General features: G+C 46.1%; 3 protein-coding genes across 3 annotated transcripts; 1 reads left to right on the top strand and 2 right to left on the bottom strand.

Annotated features, from left to right (window-relative positions):
• Positions 1-2,761: 2,761 nt before the first annotated feature.
• LOC124667476 (protein TsetseEP-like) lies at positions 2,762-3,668 on the top strand. Its single transcript, XM_047204747.1, has one exon. It carries the CDS (start codon positions 2,780-2,782, stop codon positions 3,491-3,493), a length of 714 nt encoding a protein of 237 aa, XP_047060703.1. The 5' UTR covers positions 2,762-2,779; the 3' UTR covers positions 3,494-3,668.
• A 3,509-nt stretch (positions 3,669-7,177) lies between these two features.
• On the bottom strand, positions 7,178-9,051 carry LOC124667634 (rhomboid-like protein 14, mitochondrial). Its single transcript, XM_047204900.1, has 2 exons — positions 8,824-9,051; positions 7,178-8,014 (listed from the first exon to the last, which is right to left on the bottom strand). The coding sequence occupies exons 1-2, from the start codon at positions 9,049-9,051 to the stop codon at positions 7,178-7,180; spliced, it is 1,065 nt and encodes a 354-aa protein (XP_047060856.1).
• Positions 9,052-13,235: 4,184 nt separating this feature from the next.
• LOC124661254 (rhomboid-like protein 14, mitochondrial) lies at positions 13,236-15,622 on the bottom strand. Its single transcript, XM_047199120.1, has 2 exons — positions 15,371-15,622; positions 13,236-14,308 (listed from the first exon to the last, which is right to left on the bottom strand). Exons 1-2 carry the CDS (start codon positions 15,620-15,622, stop codon positions 13,532-13,534), a joined length of 1,029 nt encoding a protein of 342 aa, XP_047055076.1. The 3' UTR covers positions 13,236-13,531.
• Positions 15,623-22,959: the final 7,337 nt, after the last annotated feature.

Genomic DNA, 22,959 nt, shown 5'->3' with positions numbered 1-22,959 from the left:
GGCATCCCCATCGTCGCACTCGCGTCAAATTTTCGTCCGGATTGGAGGAAGATTTAGCGTGGGGAGGAGTAGTTTTCCAGCCGTGTGCCCAGGCGAAGTCGACGATGCGAATTTGAAAAACGGAAACTTGACAAACCACGGCTAAAAACGGGTGAATATAGACTAAATTTAATGATATTTATTATATAACGGGCGGAGTTCATACATAGAGGCCGAATTCGACTATATTTCGAATTCGGCTAGGGGAATTCAAATGCTAATTTTAAAACACGGCGCTCTACATGCCGAAATGGCGGTAGAACACTGTGTAGTCGCCGCCGTCGTCGTCGGAGCCGTCGTCCTTGACCTTTGGCTGCGCGGCCCGGGCCGCTGCCGCCCTGGCCGGCGTCTCCCCACCCCGGGGATGGCTTGTACCATTCGTCGTCGGAGGACTCGAGGTCGACGAAGGAGACAGCGACGCCGGATGGAGGTGTCGCGAGACGGCGGTAGCGCGCGACATCGTCGTCGGCGGTTGGAGCGGCGCGGGCGGCGAGTTGGCGTGCGGCGGCCGGGTCCAGCGGCCGCCGCCGCCGCTCCGCCTCCTCGCGCTCCCAGTCGCGCCTGGACCAGTCCAGTGCGGCGTCGTCCGCGCGCTTCTCCTCCTCCATGTCCTTCAGCGACCTGGCGATCGCCTCCGCCATCGCGGCGTCCTCCGCGCGCTTCGCCTCCTCCGCGCGCTTCGCCTCCTCCTCGGCGAGCTGGTTTGCGGCGGCCTCTTTCTTCGTCTTCTTCCGGCCGCTCTGCGGCGCGGAAGGCTGGTCGCGAATGACGAGGGCGCCGCTGCTGCGCCCTCTGGTCGGCGGCGGAGACGCCGGCTCCTTCTTCACGCGCGCCGGCGTCGAAGGCGACGTCGCCTCCTTCTTCACCGGCGCCAAGGATGACCTCGGCGCCGATCCGGAAGACGACGAGCCGGCAGCCATGCGCCGTGGCTGCCGAGACGTTTCCCGGCGGCGGCTCGCCGATGCCCTCGATGCAGGGGGCATCGTGAGCACTGGGTAGTTGCCGCCCTCGATGTGCTCGAGGACGTTTGCCAGCGTCCTATCCGGCGCGCTCCACCAACGTCGGCGGCCTGCGGCATTGTTGCGCGGAGGCGGAGGCGGGGGGCCATCGTATGAGGCGAGCTCCCGCTCCCACCGCTGGAGGAAGTAGGAGTTCCACGCCGTGTAGTTGTCGGGGTGGTGGCGCGGCTCGGCGCGCTCCTCGTCCGTCATGGTCATCCGCGCCTCCTCGATGGCGACGTCGAGGGCGTGGCCCCGAGGCGGCGGCGGGATTGGTACGCCGCCAGACCGAGCCGCCACCCGCCGCCCGGGAGGCCTCGTGTCCGGCGGGCGGGGTACCCCGCCCGGTGGAGGAGGTGCCCCTCCCACGCGTGGAGCGACCGGCGGGGGAAGCCGTTGTTGGCTGCGCTGTCGTCGTCGTAGAACGCCATCGGGAGAGTAGAGGGAGAGTGGAGGGAGAGTGGAGCACGGGGTACGCCTCGCGGCGAGCGGAGCGGCGTATATAGGCGCGGCTGACCGGCGGCAGCCTTTACTGCGCGCGAAAGACGATGCGTGCGCGGAAGACGACGACATTAACTCGCCGCGTGGCCGGCGAATGCAGACCGGCGGCAGGCTTTTACAGCGCGCGGAAGACGATGCGATGAGAACGACGATCGGTTTCTCTCGCCGACAAGTTGGGGCCACCAGACGCGCGGGAAGTTTCCTCGGTATTTCCCGCGCTTTCGTTTCGGCCGGAGTCCCCGAGCGCTCCCCGGGGGGCCGGGGATGACGTGGGATCGCCGGATGAATTTAGACTCAAATCCGGACGAAAACGAGGAACCGGGGGCGCGACTGGACCGAATTACGCCGTCCGGATGGGAAAAAGGCTCGCCGGGGGGCTCGTCGGGGGGCTCGTCGGGGGGACGAGTGGAGATGCTCTTAGCGCTGGGACGAGGATGACATGATGCGCTCGCAAGGCACTCATCAGAAGCTTCCAGCACACAACATCGTCCGATCGGTTGGCCAGGAGCCTCGGGCGTACGGCCGTACCCAGCTCGATGTATCATCGCTCGGGCGCGAGGTCAAACGGATCGACATCCGATCCGGATCCTTAATCACCCATTTGACTATGGTGCATGTCCGGAAAGCTCCGTACATGTGTTGCTTTACATAGGCCGGCAAGCAATATCTGTCGTGCGAATCAGAGAAGAACCGGAAAGCAGCATCGATTTCTTGGTGCTGAAGAAGGCCTGCTCAAGGTTTCTTGTAGTCCTAAGTAGGTGAGGTCATTTTGAATATTACTTTTGGACAACCGCTTAGGTATATAGTAGTAATTAATATCCTGAAGACATTGTTGATCTTTAGAACACCGTGTCGATATGTGGATGGTTAGTAAAGTTAGAGGGTAGTTAGATAGGATAACCATGGGCTGAGCACCACCAGTCTGTCCATGTAACTTAAAAATCTGCTTAACCACAGCACAGACAAGGAGTGAATAGTTGAAAGTTACAGGCACAATGGAAACGTACCAATCAGAGATGTTGCACACGCACGAGCACACACATAGCTAGGGTACACTTTACGCTCTACCAATTCGAATGGAGCAGCAGTATTAGCTACTCCAAATTAATATCCAATGGACGCCCAACATTACACAGCCGAGGCACCTGCCCGACGTTTATTCACTCGCCGTGGCTATATAAACACCGAGCTGCGAAGTGGCCATGTAAAGCACTCGGCTGGCCAGCTCCCACTGCAATACCATGGCGATGCCTCGCAACCTTTCCTCTCGTCTCCTATGCATCCTCCTGATGGTTGCAGCTGCCGTGGCAGCGACGGGTGCAGGATGCGTGCCGGCGATGCCGAGGCCTGGCTCTGAGGCGCGGCAGGTTCCAAACCCACAGGTGCTTGGCCCGCTACGGAAATTGCAGCAGCTTCCAAACCCGCAGCCACTACCGAACCCAGACCCAAACCCACGGCCACTGCCAGGGCCGCTGCCAAACCCGAACCCGCAGCCTGATCCAATGCCACAACCTTTGCCTAAGCCAGACCCAAACCCGCAGCCGCAACCCATGCCCAAACCAGACCCAAACCCGCAGCCTCTGCCCAAGCCAGACCCAAACCCACAGCCGAAGCCACTACCGCAGCCAGACCCAAACCCGCAGCCTCTCCCACAGCCACTGCCGGACCCAAACCCACAGCCTCTCCCACAGCCACTGCCACAGCCGGACCAAAACCCGCAGCCTCTCCCACAACCACTGCCAGACCCAAACCTGCCATCGGTGCCATCACGAGTGGTCCCAAGCTCAAATCCGCAGGTACTACCATTGCCAGATTCAAACACGCCCGGACGACAATCCAACACACTGCAGGGGTCACAACCGCTTGGAAATGGCGCATCGCGAGCTTTATATTCGTGTGGCGCAATTTACAAGCACATATCTTTCGTGGGTTTACTACTTTACTATTTCGTTTAGATTAGGTGATACATATATTTTTGTAAATAAACGTGCCATGTCTCCAGATTTGTATGTACCATATTGATTGGTGGTTAGTTGTGTGATGTATTGAGTCAGCGAGACATGTGAGATGACCTCTTTGTATGTATTATGCTATTGGTATATTAGTATACACGCAATACCTTTTCATATATGTGATGTCCTTTGTTAAATTGCTCTTATCTGATTTGTGAATCTTAACCATGCCTTGCTACATATCCTCTCCATGCAGCATTATGAGGTGATCTTGCTTTCTTAAATTAGCTAACCAGGGTATTTGGGTAAAATTATGTGGACTACCTGATGCAATTTTAATTCTGTTGGCTCCGTATTAAAACATGTTTTATAGTGATATCAATCTTGTACGCAATAATTAGACCAATTATATTGATCAAAATTTAAATCTTATAAAACCATGTGTGGTCCATATGGAGCACGTTCCATGGGTGCAGTCCCGATGGTGGGGTGGGGATCAGCTGCCTCTCGTCTCCAATAAACTTACTTAAGTCAAATTCCTAAAGTGTTTGATTGATACAACATGAATCACCCACATAAACATTTTTGGCATGTGTATGCAACATCTCGTCCGCCGATTGATAAAAACTGTGCGAAGGACATCATAGACATTTTTAGCACACTCACGCAACAAAATTAAATATACAATCAATCCCATTCATTTGCAACAAACCTGAATGGAAGTGCTCACCACGATGACCATGGGATGAAGCCCAAAACATAAGTCCTTCGCTCGCATCTCCCTTCTCCTTCTACTCAACATCCTCCCTCCCTCCCCAACTCACTAAGGCCTTGTTAAGTTAGCTGGAGATTGAAGTGTATTGACATGAATTGAGGGGGATTAAATTCCATCTAAGTGCCAATCTCCCCAAATCCCCTGTATTTCACTTCAATCCATTCAGGGAGTAGATTAACCGAACAAGTTGTACTGAAGATCTGTAGTGCAACAACAACATAGAAGGTGCATGCGAGAAATAATAATTTGAAGCATGAACCTTGAATTAAAAATTTGCACCACTAGTTGGACCCCCCTTGAAAAAAATAAACATATTTAATGCACACACATTCTATATCTTAGAACAAATTCGCAAGTTTTGTAAAATCTTGAAAATAATCAAGCTCGTAGATACCGAGTTTAATCTTGCACAATTTAAATTTTCTTAAGCAGTATGACCATTTGCTAAGCTGTTTAAAAATGATAAATGTGAATGCAATAGCTTAAATTTCAAATATTCATTATCTAGGTTCTAGTTAAGTTCTATAAGTGGGTCCTGGTGTGATGCAGGCTGGGATTTTAAGAACATGTATAAGTTACCAAATCCCAGACTGTCACCGCTGTATTTTCTTTTTTGCATGGAATCTGCCACCGCTATATTGCTTGTCATTTGTTGAAAAGGAATGGTGTGTACTCCGGATTTTTACCAATAAGAGCTATATGTCAAACAAAAATACTATCAGAAAGTTCATTTCAATAATATAATTGTTTGTGACAATTAAAGATATTTTGTTGGTAAGATTGGGGACCTTAAAATCAGTGGAGGTCTTGTATATTATATTTTAAAGGAGTGATTAATCCAGGTTATGTGTTCGAACCAGGGCCACAAGGGTAAAATTTGTAATATAAACACATATGTACTTCACTAAACATTCTTAAAAAACTATGCAACTACATGTAGATGTTCAGTGCTCGCTCGGATCCGTATTAATTGATACCGATCGTAGGGAGTATGTACATTTAACATGTCATGGAATTATTTTTTTCATATGTGAGCTGCACAAAAAGGACACATATGATGTGGAGACCGAAATCCAGTGTTTTTGCCTGGTTAAAGACACATTTTTTTTGAGAATGTGGTACAAGGCATTATTCAACAATATTTTACAGGTTTGTAGAAAACATATGTATGTACCAATAAAACAAAATTTAGACTGTTTCAGAACTTTTAGATTTTTTTAAAAGAATAGCATCCCCGAAGCTAAGTAGAATTCCCAACGACAATTACTTACACCGGTGAGAAATAGCAGATGAACGACACCTACACCTAAAAAGAGGAAGTGGAATTTGGGATCCCTCCCTGTCAGGTCCCTCTGTTTTCAAGCAAAAAGGAGGCAGAGAGGAGAAATGGCGTTAACTCGCACCGTGACCGGTTCCTCTCTGCAGCAGAGACCGCACCATCCATCCTTCCCCCATCCTGGCTCAGGTTTGCACCGCTTCCACCCTCAAATCTCGCTCTTACGCTTCGTGATCTTGATTTTGCTCGCGGTCTGGCCGTGAGTGCATCGACCGCCACATCCGATGTAGCTGGGGGATGATTCTGGTGCTGCGTTCCTCTCTTGGCAGGCGCGCGAGGGTGGAGATGACGAGGGAGGCGCGCGCACGGGGCTTCTCCGCCGGCGGCGTCCTCCGCCGCAGCCGCCCTCTCCCGGCGCGCCGCCGCCCTCTTCGTCCCCGCCAGCCACGGAAGGGGGCAAGAGCACGAGCAAGATCGCGAAGGCCATCCGGGACAGGATATCGTCTTTTTCCTCCTCCAGAACCCGCCTCTCCTGCTGGGGGAACACCGTGACGAGGCACCCGATCCGCCGGAGCTGGAGCGGCAGCGGGACGGGCGGCGGCGAACACGGCGCCGGCGCCAGAACCATGACGGTGACTGCGGTCATGGCACCCTCGAGCAAAGCCATCGCGGCCGGGGCCAGGTCCCTCATCGAGCGCAACGATTTCTACTGCCAAGATTGCAACACCCACAAGTAGGAGCCTGCTTTTGTTCTTGTCGGATGATGTACGGAGTACCAGTTTTTGGTGAGCCAAGTGTATCGATGTTACTATAAGTGTATCATGAGATAATGACCCTTTTGGAACGTACGGGTTTGCCTCTTATCTTACGGAAATCAGCCTGAATTCTTCATGTGTGTCTACTGCTGCTTCTCTACCGGAAAGCCTTATACAGTTGTACTTTTTTTTACTAGTACTTCAGTTTTGGTGATTCTCATCAAAGTAGTTCTAGTGATTCTCATCAAAGTGCAGTGCCTCTGTCCAATCAGATGACAGAACTAGCACGGAAAGATGCTATGCAGGAGCTTCGATTTGTTTTCTGATAGAACGAGAGGTCGATTCGTAGACTGTCAGACAAGTTGAATCGATTCTTCGCACTATGGTGATGCATTTTATCACATGGCTCCACACATTTCCTTTCATTTATCTGAGCACAACGCCGAAAGCTCACATACCAGACAGATATGGCGAGTGATTCGGTGCTCTTCTCACAAGGAATGCATATAAAACCTGTTTAAAGTGCATTGAGGGTCTAATATGCAGCTATCCACCAACCTAACAGCAACTTAAATCATCAGTACAGAATCTGCTTTCTGGCAGTGAAAGATTCAACCTAGAGATAACAGTAACAGGACTTGGGGCTCGAATGGTTCAGAACAATTTCAATTACTTAGAGCAGTCCTCATCATCAGTGCTAGAAAGGAAAAAGTCTGAACCATCTACCACAGAATGGGTAAAAGCCAGTTTCCATGCAAACTACTTGGACATTGCATTGGCAGTTCCCTACAAACTACTTGGACATTGCTCCATCATTACTGGTAGAAAGAAAAATCTCTTCACTAAGCACAAAAAGGGGCAAACGTCAGTTTCCCTACATACTATTTTTCGAATCTTTGGAGCCTTCTACGGCGGATCTCCTCAACTGAGAGTTCCTCAACTGAGAACTCCCTGTTTCCACCTTCCTGGAGATGCCGTCTGCGGGAAAAGCCACGGTCCTGGTGCGGAGTGCTGCACATCTCACAGACATCTGCGCAACGCGAGTTGTCATAAGAGCAGGCTGTGCATCCCCACATACCTTGACCACTCTCTCTTGGCAGTGATGCAACATGGCCCTGGACACTTCTCCCAGTCTCTCTTGGCAGTAATGCAACATGGCCCTGGACACTTCTCCTGGGAAGGTGGGCTGCTGCCGACCTTAGAAGTCTCCCAGCAAATCGAGTTGGCTGACTCACAATGTCTGCAATGCCTGAAAACATAAGATCGAGCGGTTCTGTACCGCGCCTCAGCACAAGGTAGGCCAGGCCAGCAAGAATCCCACCGACATTGCCAACCAGGTGTGCCTCCGGATTCAAAGCCTGGACGAGTAGTAGTTCAAGCCATGATACATACTTTGCAGGAATGGCCACCCCAAACCAGACAACATCGCCTGCCCGGGCATTCAGCACAACATTCATGCCAAGCACCACTCCAGAGAATCCGGCTGAAAAGTGATAATACGGCACGTGGTTGCCGAGGGAGAGCAAGCCTTTAGACAAGAGCAGCGTGAAGCCCTGAGAAAGGCCAACCAAGGAAACCACCATTGAAGCAAACTCAGAACTGCCCATGGATGCTTCAAGCTGTGCGCCTGTCCGCAAGAGAGATGTCATGTTCATGAAGAATTGAGCTTCACTCGTGTGGTAGAAAGCTGATAGGAAGAAACGCCTCAGGTCACCGTACTGTAAGAATGTGGAACTGTTATTTTTAACAGCAGTAGACAAATAAAACACTGACGATGATTTGTAATGAGAATGTGGAACTGTTATAACAGCAGTAGATAAATAAAACACTGGCAATGATTTGCAATAATTTTTCAGCACTACACTCAGAGCACAGCATGTGCACCCTGCTTGAAAAATATCCAGGACAGCAATGCAACAGGAGAAGAACAGCATTGTGAAAAGGGGTGCATCATGTATTTTACTGAATCTATGGGTGCAGAGTGAGACATATAGGTCCAAAAGTTGTGCAGGTTTGTAACCTAGATCCTTCATCTTGAAAAATCGCACAATTATACTGTAGGTTCCTACGCTTGTGCCAAAACATCAAGGGTCAGTTAGTGCTTGAACCGTATTGTGCTTAACTATGAAAGAGAAGACTTTACCAACTCTAATAGAATATTGTTGTTCCCCAAATCCCCAATACTGCCAGTCCCCATGAAGGGTTTAAATCCTGATACTATACAGCACTGTGCACTAACCATCTTTATCGAATCTCCCCCAAATCAGTTGCTAGGCTGATCAGATCAACAGAAAACAGCATCATATGATTAATTAGCTGAACCTGACAATATGGCAACCCTAGGCCAAAAAACCTCGGCACAGAATAATCCTTGCTCTATCCGAATACATCGCGGCGCTAAACTCCGCAATCATGTAGCCCTAGATAAGGGTGTTTAATGTGATTTCTTCTAGTGGCAGCCCACCAGATCTACGCATGATTCTGCCATCTAATCCGCGGGCTGAGGTGTGGCGGTTCAGGTGGGTACCTTGATGATGAGGTGCGGGTTGAACGTGACTTGCCGGAGCCGGGGTAGGAGCGCGTCGAGGTCGCCCGGGCGGAAGTACACCAGCGCGTTGGCGGCGATCAGCGCGGCCGTTACGGGCGGGCGGGCTGCGCCGGCGGGGCCATACTTGAGCAGCATCAAGAATGCCAACAGCGGCAGCGTCCGGCCGGCGCGGGCATCGTACCGGTCGCGGCTCATGCTGATCCCCATGGCCGAAGATCGAGGGACCGGCGGCGGTGTGGGTCTCCAAGACTGACTGGCGCCGTCGCAAAGGCGGCTCTGTTTCTCTCCCGAAATTTCGTCTTTTAGGTTCCTCCGGTTTCCTTTTATTATTTCTCAATGGCAGATGGATTATCCTGCAAGACATCGTTTTGGAATTTGGATAATTATATGCTGACTCTACATCCTTTTCTATATAGATCCCTCAAAAGTATCCTTTTCTATACAAATGTTTGTCATGAACTACAAATAAACTACTTACTCAGTGTCAATATTGTAGTTCAAATTAAAGCTAATTTAAATTTAAATTCTAATATTGATTATGGATTGGAGGGAGTAAAACAAATATACTAACTTTCGTATTGCACCATGGCCGTAGTTTAAAAAGCCGGACCAATTTTATCCTAAAAAAATTAGAGGACCATTGATCAAATCGGTTTGTCTGTGGGTTGGGTTCACTAGTCGGTGCCTGGTTCAATAGCTAGATGAGAGCAATTTAATTATTTTTAGTTGTCTAATAAAAAAAAGTCAACTAGAGGAATTTCCCTCTTTCAAGCACCAAAGTAGTACGAGTCTACCAGATATGTGGTTTGTGACTTTGTGTGTACTCGACAAACATATGCTCTCAACTATCGGTGTCTTCAATGACCAATTGAACCGGGCTCAGGTTTCGACAGTTTCAAACAAAATTGGCAGGTTGATTGGAAATTTTCTGTCTGTTTTTTTTGTTTGGTCTAGCTACCATAACAGACTGACACTTGCGTTTTTTTCCTGTTGAATTGTTGGTGTTTTTTAATTTAGAGTTATGATAGTACGCGTTGCACAACATCTCGTAAGCAATGAGTGGTTTTGATTTGGAGTCAAGCATGAAGTGTTGAGCCGGCTGATTCTCCTTGTCCTCTCATCCATACCCTCTCTCTTCCTGACCTGAGCGAGCACACTCAAATCTCACTATCGACGCTCACAATCATCTCACCCTGTTATTCACCTCCTCTCCTCTGACCTGCACCCCAAATAGGACACGCTCTCCGCCTTGCCAACAACCCCTCCTATCCTCGGCTGACTATGCTCTTGGTGAAACCATTTCTAACTCGGTTGGCACAGTGATCCTCTTAATCCAAGAGGAAGGCTTGAACAAAGACGAGGCCCATCCTACATTGGGATGTGGACTCGCATTTCATTCCACATGGTGAGATCTAAGACCCGATAATGGGAGGGGGAGCAAACCTCTCGATTTTTCATATGTAGTCTTGACCCTAGTAAAGAGAAGGGTTATATATAACCCCACACCCCAACCACGGAAATAGAGACGGGAATTTTGCCCTTCTTTACACGTGCAATATGGACGGTTCGCATTGGACAACTCATAATATTTGACCCTTTGTGTAGGGAGAGGTAAGATGGATGCTCGAAGAGTCTGTCAATTGGCAGGAACTTGTTCCTTTGCAACTTACAGGTCTCTCTCTCTCCCTCCCTCCCTCTCTCTCTAAGCAAATTAATGATCATGTTTGACGAGGGTGCTTCCCGGCAATGCCCACCATGAGGGACTTAGGGTTGACGGAATCTTGTAGGCTGACACGAGACATCGGATACCAAACAAACGGGGAGAGAGACTTACCCAGGTTCTGGGCACTCGATGAGGTAAAACCCTTACTTCGTGGCTGTCTGATCTTGATTATCGAATATATCAGGTTACAATGGGGTAGCCGATAGGCTATGGTGGTTGTCTCGTCGAGAGGCTAAAGTTCTAAGGTTCTAGCTCTGACTTGCGATGAATTTATGTGTTGTAGTTGTGTCTCGGCAGACCCTCTCATGGCCTTTATATAGCAGAACAGGTCCCGAGAGTTAGCGTCTTCTTGCCTTGTTCGTCAAGAATCCTTCTTCAGATGAGTCTCCTTTACTGGAACCGACGTACATACCCACTTTGGTTGTTGGGCAATCTTCATGGGCCCCTGGTTAGGCCGGAGGAGGTAGTCTAATGTTGGTTACCCGAAGGGTAATGCCACATTAATTTTCATCCGTCGCTTCATGCTTCTCTCTTGTATAGCTTGATCTTTCTTGCATCCGCGATTTCCTCCGCTGCTTTCATCTTGCTTTGCTGAAACCTAAAGGTGCAAAGGGTAGAAAGGTCAATTAGTATACCATTGTTGAGAGTTGTATGCCATGATACTATCATCAATGGACCAATACACATGCCATTTGTAGTTGAAGGGTTTGACATGGTGATGCTCCTAAAAAAACGTTGTAGCACAAAAATCACCACTTCATGGGCTACCGTTGAGAATGCCCCAAATACAAAGTTCAACATTGTAACAATTATCCTAAAGTGGTTTCTTTGTTGGGATTACCAAGCGCAACTATGATTTTCATACGACACCTATCCAATAGTTGCGCTTGATGCAGTGGGTGTGATGGATGGTTCTCATTTACTCTCGTATATAGATCAGACAGATTATGTTGTACGTATATCATCGTTCTATATCAGTCTTCTTGTTTTACAAAGTACCAAAGCGATGTTTCCGTGCATCGCTAGCCCCAAGACTGGTTGTGCAGTTTAGCATGCGAAAGAATAAAATAAAAATAGCATGTAATGCTATGTCATATATATAATCCAGTGGTATTGACAACTGAGACATGTTTAACGAACGCTCCTCCCTTCGTATTATCCAGTCACGTCCGCTAAACGACGGCGAGCAAGAAATGGGAAAAATCGCGTTTCAGTCGCGTCCCCTAAAGCTAAATAGCGCCTCATTTTATGACCGGCATCCCCGGTAGAGATTATGTGCATAGAGTCTCTACCGGGGACGCCGGATATAAAAACAGCGTCCACATGCATGCATACAACCCTTAGTCCCTACATGCCATTCTCTTTCCCCACACTTTTTTTCACCTACTTTTTTCACATGGGGTGGTCCCTTCTATTAAAATGCATGCATCCGGACGCTGTTTGAGGGACGCGGCTGGAAAGGGCCTCTTTTTTGTACAGATTTTTTATTTCTTTTTGTCCGAAGCGTTTCCAAACGTGCCCCAAATCGTTTATGCCGGATGTTTTTTGAGGGACACGACTGTGGATACTCTTATAGTACCATCGGCGAAAAGCTTGCTGAGATGATACACACGGCATGGCTAGCTTGTAGTCGTAGAGGTGGTTTCAGAGAGAGATTGAGTAGTAGCTAGTAGGCCAAAGGCCAACGGCCGTGGCAGCATCCAAAGTGATGCCTGCAAATGGCTTTTCGTTGAGTGCCTCCATTTGTGATGTAATCAATGATGTTTAGATATCTCGGTCCACCTTTTAAGCTTAATGTAATAACGAGCAGATCCTCTATAAGTTCTGGAAAATATACACATTTTCGATCTGCAAACTTCACGTCAGTTTAGCGCTCCTGCTATGGGCGTCGGGCCATCTTTAAATTCGATCCTATATCTAACCTACAACATGCATCTGGTGTATTTTACCTACCCATGGTGCCTTCATATGTTAGGCTAGGTTACAAGATTCTAATTCCAACACTTAACATGCAGCGTAATTACAAATCTGATTATAGCACTACTTGTACACATATTTAACTTACAAGTCTAATTGTAGGTAAAATGTCTTCTTTCTCAGAGTTTTTTTTTTCAAGAATTCCTGAAAGAGCAATTGGTAGACAAAGTATTGTTAACGAGATTTGTGTTTTTCTGAATACCCTTCAAATTTATCCATTTGCATTTCTACTTGAATTAGAGAGAAGAAGCATTTCTTGGTTTATCAAATGATGATACACAGTGAAGAAATAATCAAAAGGAAATGTGGGAAAAATCGACTCATACTACAACAATCAATAACCGATTTCAACATCCCTTCGAGGCCCAAAAGACCCCGGTTCCCAACACCATAGATGGAATTGATATTGTCAATATTTTCATATGTTATTGTTTGTGTCGTTGCAGCAACCATCATCGACACAATTGTAGTGCATCCACATAGAACAATCAAGGTGAACGTGTATCCAATCTGTGAGAGTTCTCGTTAGAAATTTAGGATGAAGTGTTTTCTTCAATTAAACCTCCAACCAATCTCACGAATTAACATGTCACCCCAGGGAAGAATTAGAGACTCCAAAACATTTAAATTCCCAAGACAATGAAATAAACAAAAGATTTGAAATACTCGGCCACTCAAACTCCCTCAGATGGTACAAAACTGCAGCTGCTAGAAAGAAATGAAGACCGACATGAAGGGTCATTACTCTGAAGGTCATTTTGACATGCCCAAGTACTTCTATTACGTTGTTACTGACATGGTAATATGAATGGTGGACAGGATCACATAACTACTTACATTTTGTGAGAGTTACAACCTAAGAACTAGATATCCTTATCAGTAGCAGGACTCAGCCCTTGCAATGGTGAGGAAGTATATCCTGCATTCCTGCTACTATCCAGCATAAATGGGGCAAACAGCAGTTATCATACGAGGAAATGATCTACATCATCTGTCAAATCTTTGGAGCCTCCTACGCCTGATCTCATCAACTGAAAGCGCACCGTTACCCCCATCGTGGAGATGCTGTATGGGGGGAACATCGCGGTCCTCACGCACACTGTTGCACATCTCACAGATATCTGCAGAAGACGAGTTGTCGTAAGTGCAGACTGAGCATCTCCAAATGCCTCGACCAGTTCCTCTGGATGCACGGCGCCCAACTCTGCTCCCCTGACGACGGCCTGGCCTTAGAAGTCTCTGAGCAAATCTCACCGGCCAACTCACAACATTTGAGATGCCTGAAATCAAAAGAGCAAGCGGATCTGGCCCAGAGTATGATCGCTTGAGCCAAAGATAGGTCAGACCAGCAAGTATCCCGCCAAGATGCCCAATAAAGGATGTCCCAGGAATGAAAGCCTGGATGAGAAGTAGTTCAGCCCACGCAGCATACTTTGCTGGAATGACCATCCCGTGCAGGAAGACATAATCGTCTGACCAGGCATTCAGCACAATCTTCATGCCAAACAGTACCCCAGAGAACCCAACAGCGTATTGATCATAATACGCAGTCTCATTGCCGAAGAGGAGTAAACCCTTGGACAAGAGCAAGGTGATGCCCTGTGACAGGCCAAGCAAGGCAGCAACCATGGAAGCAAACTCAACACTGCCAACTGACGTTTCAAGCTGTATGCCTTTCCACAAGAGCGATGTCATGTTGTAGAAGAAGTGAGTTTCGCTTAAATGGTAGAAGGCTGACAAGAAGAAGCGTGTCAGGTCGCCATACTGCAACAAGTTGACCAATGGTTATTTTCAAAACATAGAGCACTGCAAAAGGTACCAAGAAAAACAAATAGGGACTTAGATTTACATCTCAGTACACATTTTAGAGCCTTGTCGTGTACTCTGATAGCTAATTTGAAAGACATATTTCCTACAAGGAAGTGTAATAAACCAACGTGAACTGGCACATCCTGTATTTTACTGGATCTAGGACTGTAAAAGGAACCGTATCTCTAAATGTGCATGAATTTTGAGAAATGCACATTTAAGTTCCTAAACTTGCACAGATCTATCAATAGAACTCTACACCACACTGGGTAGCAATGATCATGTGGCACATGGACCATTCTTATCTTACCATATGATTGCTAACTAATCAATCAAAAGCCTGAGAAAGATGTGTCCAATGACCAATGGCATGTGAATTTTCTTCAAAAAAATCTAGTTATTTTAAATGGCGATCATAAATCGCTTATACAACTTGAAGACTAGATGTGGTACTCCCAAATTTAGCGAACCAAGTGACATGCCTGCTCAAATGCAGAGACTATGGTCATATGACGCGCTATATGTCCTATGGCGTGTGGGTAAATTCTTGAAATACAAAAAAAACTACGACTTCTCTTGCCTAGTCGTCCAGGTCAGCAACTCCATCATTTTAGGGGTCAGGGAGGGTGTAGTTTTCCTCAGGAGGTTCTTTGTTTAGTTCTTTTTTGATCAGAGGTTCAGTTGGTGCCAGTTTGGAAGGTCTATTTTACCAGTAATCCTGTCCAAATTTTCCCTTATGATGCTTAGGACCGCAGCTGTTCTAGAGCTGGCCCCTTAAAACAGATCTCTGCTGTTCATATGTTGAACTACTCCACCCATTTCTGCACAATACTTCTCCAATTGAATCTGCATCACGCTCGACACAGCATAATGCTAGTACTAAAATTTACGATCATGTAGCCCTAGAGAGGATAACAGATGTGTGTGGTTTCGATGCACGATGCGATTCTATCAGCGAAACATAGTTCGGACATCAAATCCATAGGCTGAAAGGCGTGGTGTGGTGTAGGTGCGCACCTGGATGATGAGGTGCGGGTTGAAGGCGACGCGGGAGAGCGGCGGGAGGAACGCGTCAAGGGCGCCGGGGCGAAGGTACACGAGCGCGTTGGCGGCGATGAGCGCCGCCGTCACGGGCGGGCGGCTGGCCCCGGCGCGGCCGTACTCGAGCAGCACCTGCAGGGCCAGCAGCGGCAGCATCCCGCTCGACGGGCCGCGGCCCCCGCCGACGCCGATGCCCCGGCGACGGCCGCTGCTCATGCCCACCCCCATCCACGACAAGTGGGGCAGCAGCAGCACCACGAAGCGAATACTGACAGGGCACCGAAGCAAGATCTTTGCCTCAATTCCTTTCCTCTCGCGAAATCTCTGGTTTCGTTTTATTTCTCGACGGGTATGAATATGATAGGCTCACTTTGATATGTTTCTTTCTTCGGTCGCAAGTATGTCCGCGAAATTTCCAGATGACTCTAGGGTGCGTTTGGTGGGCTGGATGGGACAGGGATTCAGTGACATTCAAACACCATGGCACGCTGTGCCATGACCTCCCATCCACCCTACATTCTTCATCTAACGGCTGCAATCAACCGATCTGAAAATTTTACTAAATTTGTTTTTTTTGCTGCGCCCAAAATACAAAGTATTTTTGATTGAAATTTTCCGTAATTATAACATGATTCGTTGGCAACATGTAAATTTTTTATTTTGAATTTTTTGATGATTTTTAAAATGTGTTTTGAAAATCATCAAAAAATTCAAAATAAAAAATTTACATGTTGCCAACGAATCATGTTGTAATTACAGAAAATTTCAATCAAAAATACTTTATATTTTGGACGCAGCAAAAAAAACAAATTTGACAAAATTTTCAGATCGGTTGATTGCAGCCGTTAGATGAAGAGTGTAGGGTGGATGAGAGATCATGGCACGTTGTGCCATGGTGTTTGAATGTCACTGAATCCCTGTCGGCTGGATGGATCTCTGCTCGCATCGGGCTAACAAATTTTGGTTCGTTTGGATGCCAGCACGCTACTGCGTTCTTGCATTAACCGGGTTTTTGAAGCACACCCCCGGGACAGGTCTTGGAGGATCGTTCGAAGTGGCAGTTTTTCTGGGACCAGGTCCGTTGCGGCCATAAGCCTGCACGCGTGGAGAAGGGAGGTGGAGACGCCGCGTCCCTTCGGAAACACGCGTCATAATTAGCCTGACCGCACCCCTCTCCTTTCTCTCACTCGCGGCCACACTCTCACCTCCCTCAAACTGTCACATCACCCGGCGGTTCCCCTCTCGCCGTCCAACCCGCCGCACCGTCGCTAGGAGGAGCACCGGTACCGGAGGAGGAGACGTCGGCGAGCATCATCGGGACATCGACCGCAACCTGCTCCGCAATCTTCATCGACATCTCGAGTTCGCCCGCGACCTCGAGCTCGTCCTCAGCCGGAATAATGGCGGTAACGACCTCTCCTTCTCACCTTCGTACTCGTTCTGCCATAACATGCCATTGTCGATCATTTGCGACGACATGCAGATTGATCTGCTAGGGTTTCCGTTAGGATAGCGTTCGGATTGATGTTTGTAAGGTGTTCGTCCACATTTCTTGCTGTTCTTGTCCAGTTCTTGCTTTTCACGGTCTCAATTTGCTTAGATCTGTTACTCTAGTATCGGATTGCGGTAGATCCTTCCTAGATCGGACTGTGGATTGCTGAAACTGCCAGATCTTACTGTGCATGCAAAGCGGGGAAGGATTTTTTGTGCTGGGGTTTAACATGTTCAGATTGTTTCTGATTGAACTAGGCCGATGATTGTAACCGGGAATCATAGTGTGAGAACATGATTGATTAGAACCTATGGCATGACTGAACGTCACCATGCCCTTGGTTTTGATCAAACATCTCCTACGTATGTGCTCATTGTATGAGGCCTATGCTACCTTGCTTTCCATGTTTGTACTTCTTCAGTTGTGCAATGGCCAATGATTTAACTATGACACAACGGAAGGCAGGGTGCTTCCCTCAAACTTAGTCATGTGTGACATATTACTTGCACAGTAGACTTAGTTTACGGACAGTCCCTTTGCCTGCTGTGTGATCCAATATATGAGGCCTCATTTTGTTTGTCTAGTTCATTGACCAATGATTGAACAATGGCACACTGGAAGGCAAGGTACTGCCCTCAAACTTAGTCGTATGTGTGTAATTGCTTGCACACTAGACTTAGTTTGAGGGCAGTCCCTTGAGCTGCCGTGTGATCCAATCTATGAGGCATCACATGTTTTCAATGTTCGTTTTCATCTATATACTTGTGAGCAGGCACACCTCTAGTGCCATGTGTTCTTGTGGCAGACTGAGAAGGTCAAGCTTGGGTCACCTACTGAGACCCCCGAGGAGGGACCATCGAAGAAGCGAAGGGCGGCTAACGTCGGCCACTTCCAGCCGGACGTAGGGCCGGAGCAGTTCTTGCGCATCGTCTTCAGGCCCACCTTCAACCGGCTACAGACCCCTCATGATTTCATCAGGTGGTTCGGAGAAATCCCTTCGGACATCATCGTCACCACCAACACTGGCTGCTACTGGAGGATGACTACGGTGAGAGAAGGCGATGACACATACATCGACCAGGGGTGGGCGGCCTTCGCCGTCGCTCATCAGCTGCAGATAGGCCAGTTCCTCATCTTCAAGAAGGTGTCCACCTTCCAGTACAATGTAGTCATCTTCGACCACACCTGCACTAAGGTGATGACCATGTGCCGTTACCATGGCGACGCCACCAGGTGGTGTCGTCTTCCAAAGTCATGTCTGAAGCTAACCTGATTCTGTGCCGCTGCTACCATGTCTGTGTCTAGTTGTTGTTCATGTCGTCTGTTGAACTATGATCATGTATGGTGTGTCGTGAACTATGTGATGGGATTCGTAGCATAGAAAACAAAAAATTTCCTACCGCAAGAACGAAAAGCAAGCCAAGATGCAATCTAGAAGATGGTAGCAACGAGAAGATCATGAGACTAACCCTTGAAGATTTCCAAAGCCTACGAGATTAGATCTCGTTGTAGCTGTAGTCGATCACTTGCCGCTTTCGAAAGCGCGTAGAAGATCTTGACGGTGCCACAGTCGGGCAGCACCTCCGTACTCGGTCACACGTTCGGTGTTGATGACGACGTCCTTCTCCCCGTTCCAGCGGGCAGCGGAAGTAGTAGATCCTCCTCGGAATCCCGCCAGCACGATGGCGTGGTGGCGGTGGTGGTGGAGAAATCCTGCAGGGCTTCTCCGTAGCCGTGCAAGAGGGAGGAGGAGGAAGGGGCGGCTAGGGTTTGGGGAGAGGGGGCAAGGGCTGCGACTTGTGCACCTCTTGGGGCTCCCCTTGCCCTACTTTTATAGGTGGAAAAGGTCCTTGGGTCGTCCAAGACCTGCCCCCAAAGTTTGGGAGAGTTCCGGTAGGTTTCGCATGGTCGAAACCTACCGAACTAGGACTCTTTTGCCAAATCCGAATCTGCTTTAGGGAAACTTCTTAACCCTTAAGGAAAACATGGATACACCTATTATGGAACCCTACGGACTTCCTTAGACAGCCCGGGTCGTCCCGGACACTTCCGGAACCTTCCACAACATTCCGGACTATTCCGGTCCTTCCAAAACCTTCTAGAAGCTCCGGTTAAAACACTGGACTTTTTACACTGGACTTTTTCCGAACCCCGGAAAATGACTTCCCATATATGAATCTTATTCTCCGGACCATTCCGGACCTCCTCGTGATGTCCTGGATCCCATCCGAGACTCCGAACAAACATTCGAACTCCATTCCATATTCCATATCTACTTAAAACGACATCAAACGTTAAGTGTGTCACCCTACGGTTCGTGAACTATGCAGACATTGTCGAGACTCCTCTCCGACAAATAACCAATAGCGGGATCTGGAGATTCATAATGGCTCCCACATATTCAACGATAACTTAGTGATCGATTGAACCATTCACATACGATACCGATTCCCTTTGTCACGCGATATTTTACTTGTCCGAGGTTTGATCATCGGTATCTCTATACCTCGTTCAACCTCGTCTCCGACAAGTACTCTTTACTCGTACCGTGGTATGTGGTCTCTTATGAACCATTCATATGCTTGCAAGCTAATTTAGACGACATTCCACCGAGAGGGCCCGAGTATATCTATCCGTCATCGGGATGGACAAATCCCACTGTTGATCCATATGCCTCAACTCATACTTTCCGGATACTTAATCCCACCTTTATAACCACCCATTTACGCAGTGGCGTTTGATGTAATCAAAGTAACCTTCCGGCATAAGTGATTTACATGATCTCATGGTCGAAAGGACTAGGTAACTTTGTATCGAAAGCTTATAGCAAATGAACTTAATGACGTGATCTTATGCTACGCTTAATTGGGTGTGTCCATTACATCATTCATTAATGACATAACCTTGTTATTAATAACATCCAATGTTCATGATCACGAAACCATGATCATCTATTAATCAACAAGCTAGTTATACAAGAGGCTTACTAGGGACTCCTTGTTGTTTACATAACACACATGTATCAATGTTTCGGTCAATACAATTATAGCATGGTATGTAAACATTATCATAAACACAAAGATATATTATAATAACCATTTATTATTGCCTCTTGGGCATATCTCCAACAGTCTCCCACTTGCACTAGAGTCAATAATCTAGTTTACATATGTAAAGATATAACACCTTGGCCTTCCGGTGCTTTATCATGTTTTGCTCACGGGAGAAGTTTTAGTCAACGGATCTGACACGCTCAGAAACGTATGTATTTTGCAATTCATTTGCGTCTTAACGCATCACTCATTTTCCAAATGATTCAGCATTAAATATGTTTGGTCTTCTGGTGGAACCTTAATTCCGCGGTTTGAAATATGTCACTAATATTATCATACACAATATAGCTTCAAAGTTCTGACACTATCGGAACTACACCAAGTTCTCAAAGAACTCTTCGACTTAAACATCCTCAGTCATTTTCAAAACAATGACATACTATGCCTTCGTTTGTAGAATCCGTTACAATATTTAGAACTCTTCTAAATCTAGCATTGTGCTACCTTTTAAACAACATTTAGCCTAATTGAGATTTGAATTTCATTTTTATATGTGACCAAACAAATATCGGTGCAACACCTTACAGCGATTTGTTTGTCATTACCCCATATAAAAATATATATGTATCCTTGGTTCTTCTAAAGCACACAGGGATATTCTTACTTTTTTTCCAATGATCATCACATGAATCATTCTGGTATATGCTCCTAACTTTTTAGAGCATATGACATCTAATTTTGTACATATTATTCGTGATAAAAAAAATCACTCATGTGTTTTTACTCATCGAGTGCCAATTACACTCAAGTCTTGTTAAACCTTCGCATGAAAAGAACACCTTCTTAATATTTCTATATTGAACTACTTCAATATCCATTCTATGTACTTTGATTTAAACTTATTATGTGTTTTAATCTATCTTCATAGATCTTGACACTAAATATGTTTCAGTCCATATCCTTTCATTAAAGTTAATTCTCAATGAAACCTTTTAATCAAGTATATAATTACATCATTTATAACCAACTATATGTCATCTACATAAAGTATTATAAATATGTCTCAGCGTTCCCACTTAATTTCTTGCAAATGCAAGCCTCTTCATCGTCTCTGATGAAATCAAAAACTCTTTGACTATTTCATCTGGTGAAGATTCCAACTCCGCGATACTCACTTCTTCCAATTGAAGTTCGTATACCTATCTAGTATTCCACGGACTAGCAAAACTCTTGGTTGTATCTTGCATACACCTTTAATACACACTTCTGATAAGTAATGTATTTTGCCATCCTACTATCATATCTCATAAAAGAAATATGTAGTGATTACTAGAATAATCCACATAGACTATAAGCATTGCTACGGAAGATCTAATCTTATCGTAGTCAACTCTTTGAACTTTGTCGTAAACAACTTTTCGACAAGTCGAGCTTCTTCAAGGATATTCCATCCAAGTCCATCAATTTTATAGAACCATTTACTTTCAAAAAGTATTCATCTATCCTGGATTTCATGGCGTATAGCCATTTTAACGGAGTCAGGGCCCACCATAACTTCTTTGTATGTAGTTGATTTATCATTGTTCAAAAACAATCCTTTGTCCATAAATTATTTATTTGATCACAAAGTAAATCATACCTACAAGGTTCAATATGTACTTTGATCTCCATGGCTAAAACATTCTGTAGTCATGGGAGCCATGATCGTCGTGGCCGCTTCCAGAACCAATTCTGATGTTGCGCTACTCTGATCATTATGCTTAGGTTCATAAACCTTATCAAGTTCTATTGTCCTCCCACTCAAATACTTCGCTAGAAACAATTTCTCGGAAATAAGAAACATTGATAAACACTTTTGTCTTTGTCTCGTGGGAAGAATTCCCAATCAAATCTCTGGGATAACCAACAAAGACATTCATCCGATTTTGGTTGTAAACTTATTTACTTATGCTATGCATACCAAAACTTAAGAAAAGACTATCAGGGTTCGTACCCATGCCATAACTCGTATGGTGTCATTTCAACGGATCATGATGATGCTCTATTCAGTGTAAAAGCGGTAGTCACTAAAGCATAATACACAAAAATGTAATGGCGTCATAATATTTTATCTCATCATTAATCCAACAAGGTTTGGATACATCTCTCGGATACTATATCATCATTATGACACTCCAAGAAATGTGAGTTGTAGAACGATTTCATGACTCTCTTAGATGTTCGCTAAAACTCGTAATTCAAATATTTCCACCATGATCCAATCATGGATATTTGGCTTTTCTATTACAATGATTTCCACTTCATGCTGAAATTTATTTGAATCTATTCAAATGTTTCAAACTTCTTCCTTATCGAATATATCCACATATATATACTCAATTCATTGTTGGAAGTTTTCATGAAGTAGAAGAATTCTCCCGCACACAACTATGCCCAGTGAACCACATACATCATCATGTATGTTTTCACTAAGTTAGTTGCCCGTTCAACTCTTGGCCTATGAACGGTATTATAGTCATTCTCTTTTAGAAAAGATTTGCAAGTGCCAAACGATTCAAAAATCAAATGACTCCAAAAATCCATTTGCATGGAGTTCCTTCATGCGTTCTTCTCTCAAATGACCTAAATGGCGGTTCCACACATAAGTGGAATTCTAATCATTTGCCTTATGGCATTTTAGCGTCAGTGTTATGTATGTGTGTTTCACCATTAAGATTTATAATAACTTATCCATCGTACATGGAGTAATGTCATAATATGAACAACTCATTGTTTTTAATGTGACCAGAGCAAAATAATAATTATTAAGTTCTTTATTATAAATTCTAAGGGCTAGATAGAATGCCAACGATGAACATAATAACACTTTACTTTTGTTCCAGACGTGCATTCCTATCATATTCCTTGTCAGTCACTTAGGCCATTGTATTCTTGTATTGCGTTGTTTTGTATGACACTTCATACAACCAATATGGTACTAATACCCAAGAATTTCATTGTGTGACCTAACTAGGAATACA

The sequence above is a fragment of the Lolium rigidum genome, chromosome 6 (genome assembly GCF_022539505.1).
Source record: "Lolium rigidum isolate FL_2022 chromosome 6, APGP_CSIRO_Lrig_0.1, whole genome shotgun sequence".
Lineage (NCBI taxonomy): Eukaryota > Viridiplantae > Streptophyta > Magnoliopsida > Poales > Poaceae > Lolium > Lolium rigidum.
The sequence above is the reverse complement of the archived record's forward strand: the minus strand, read 5'-3'. Positions and strand labels throughout refer to the sequence as shown.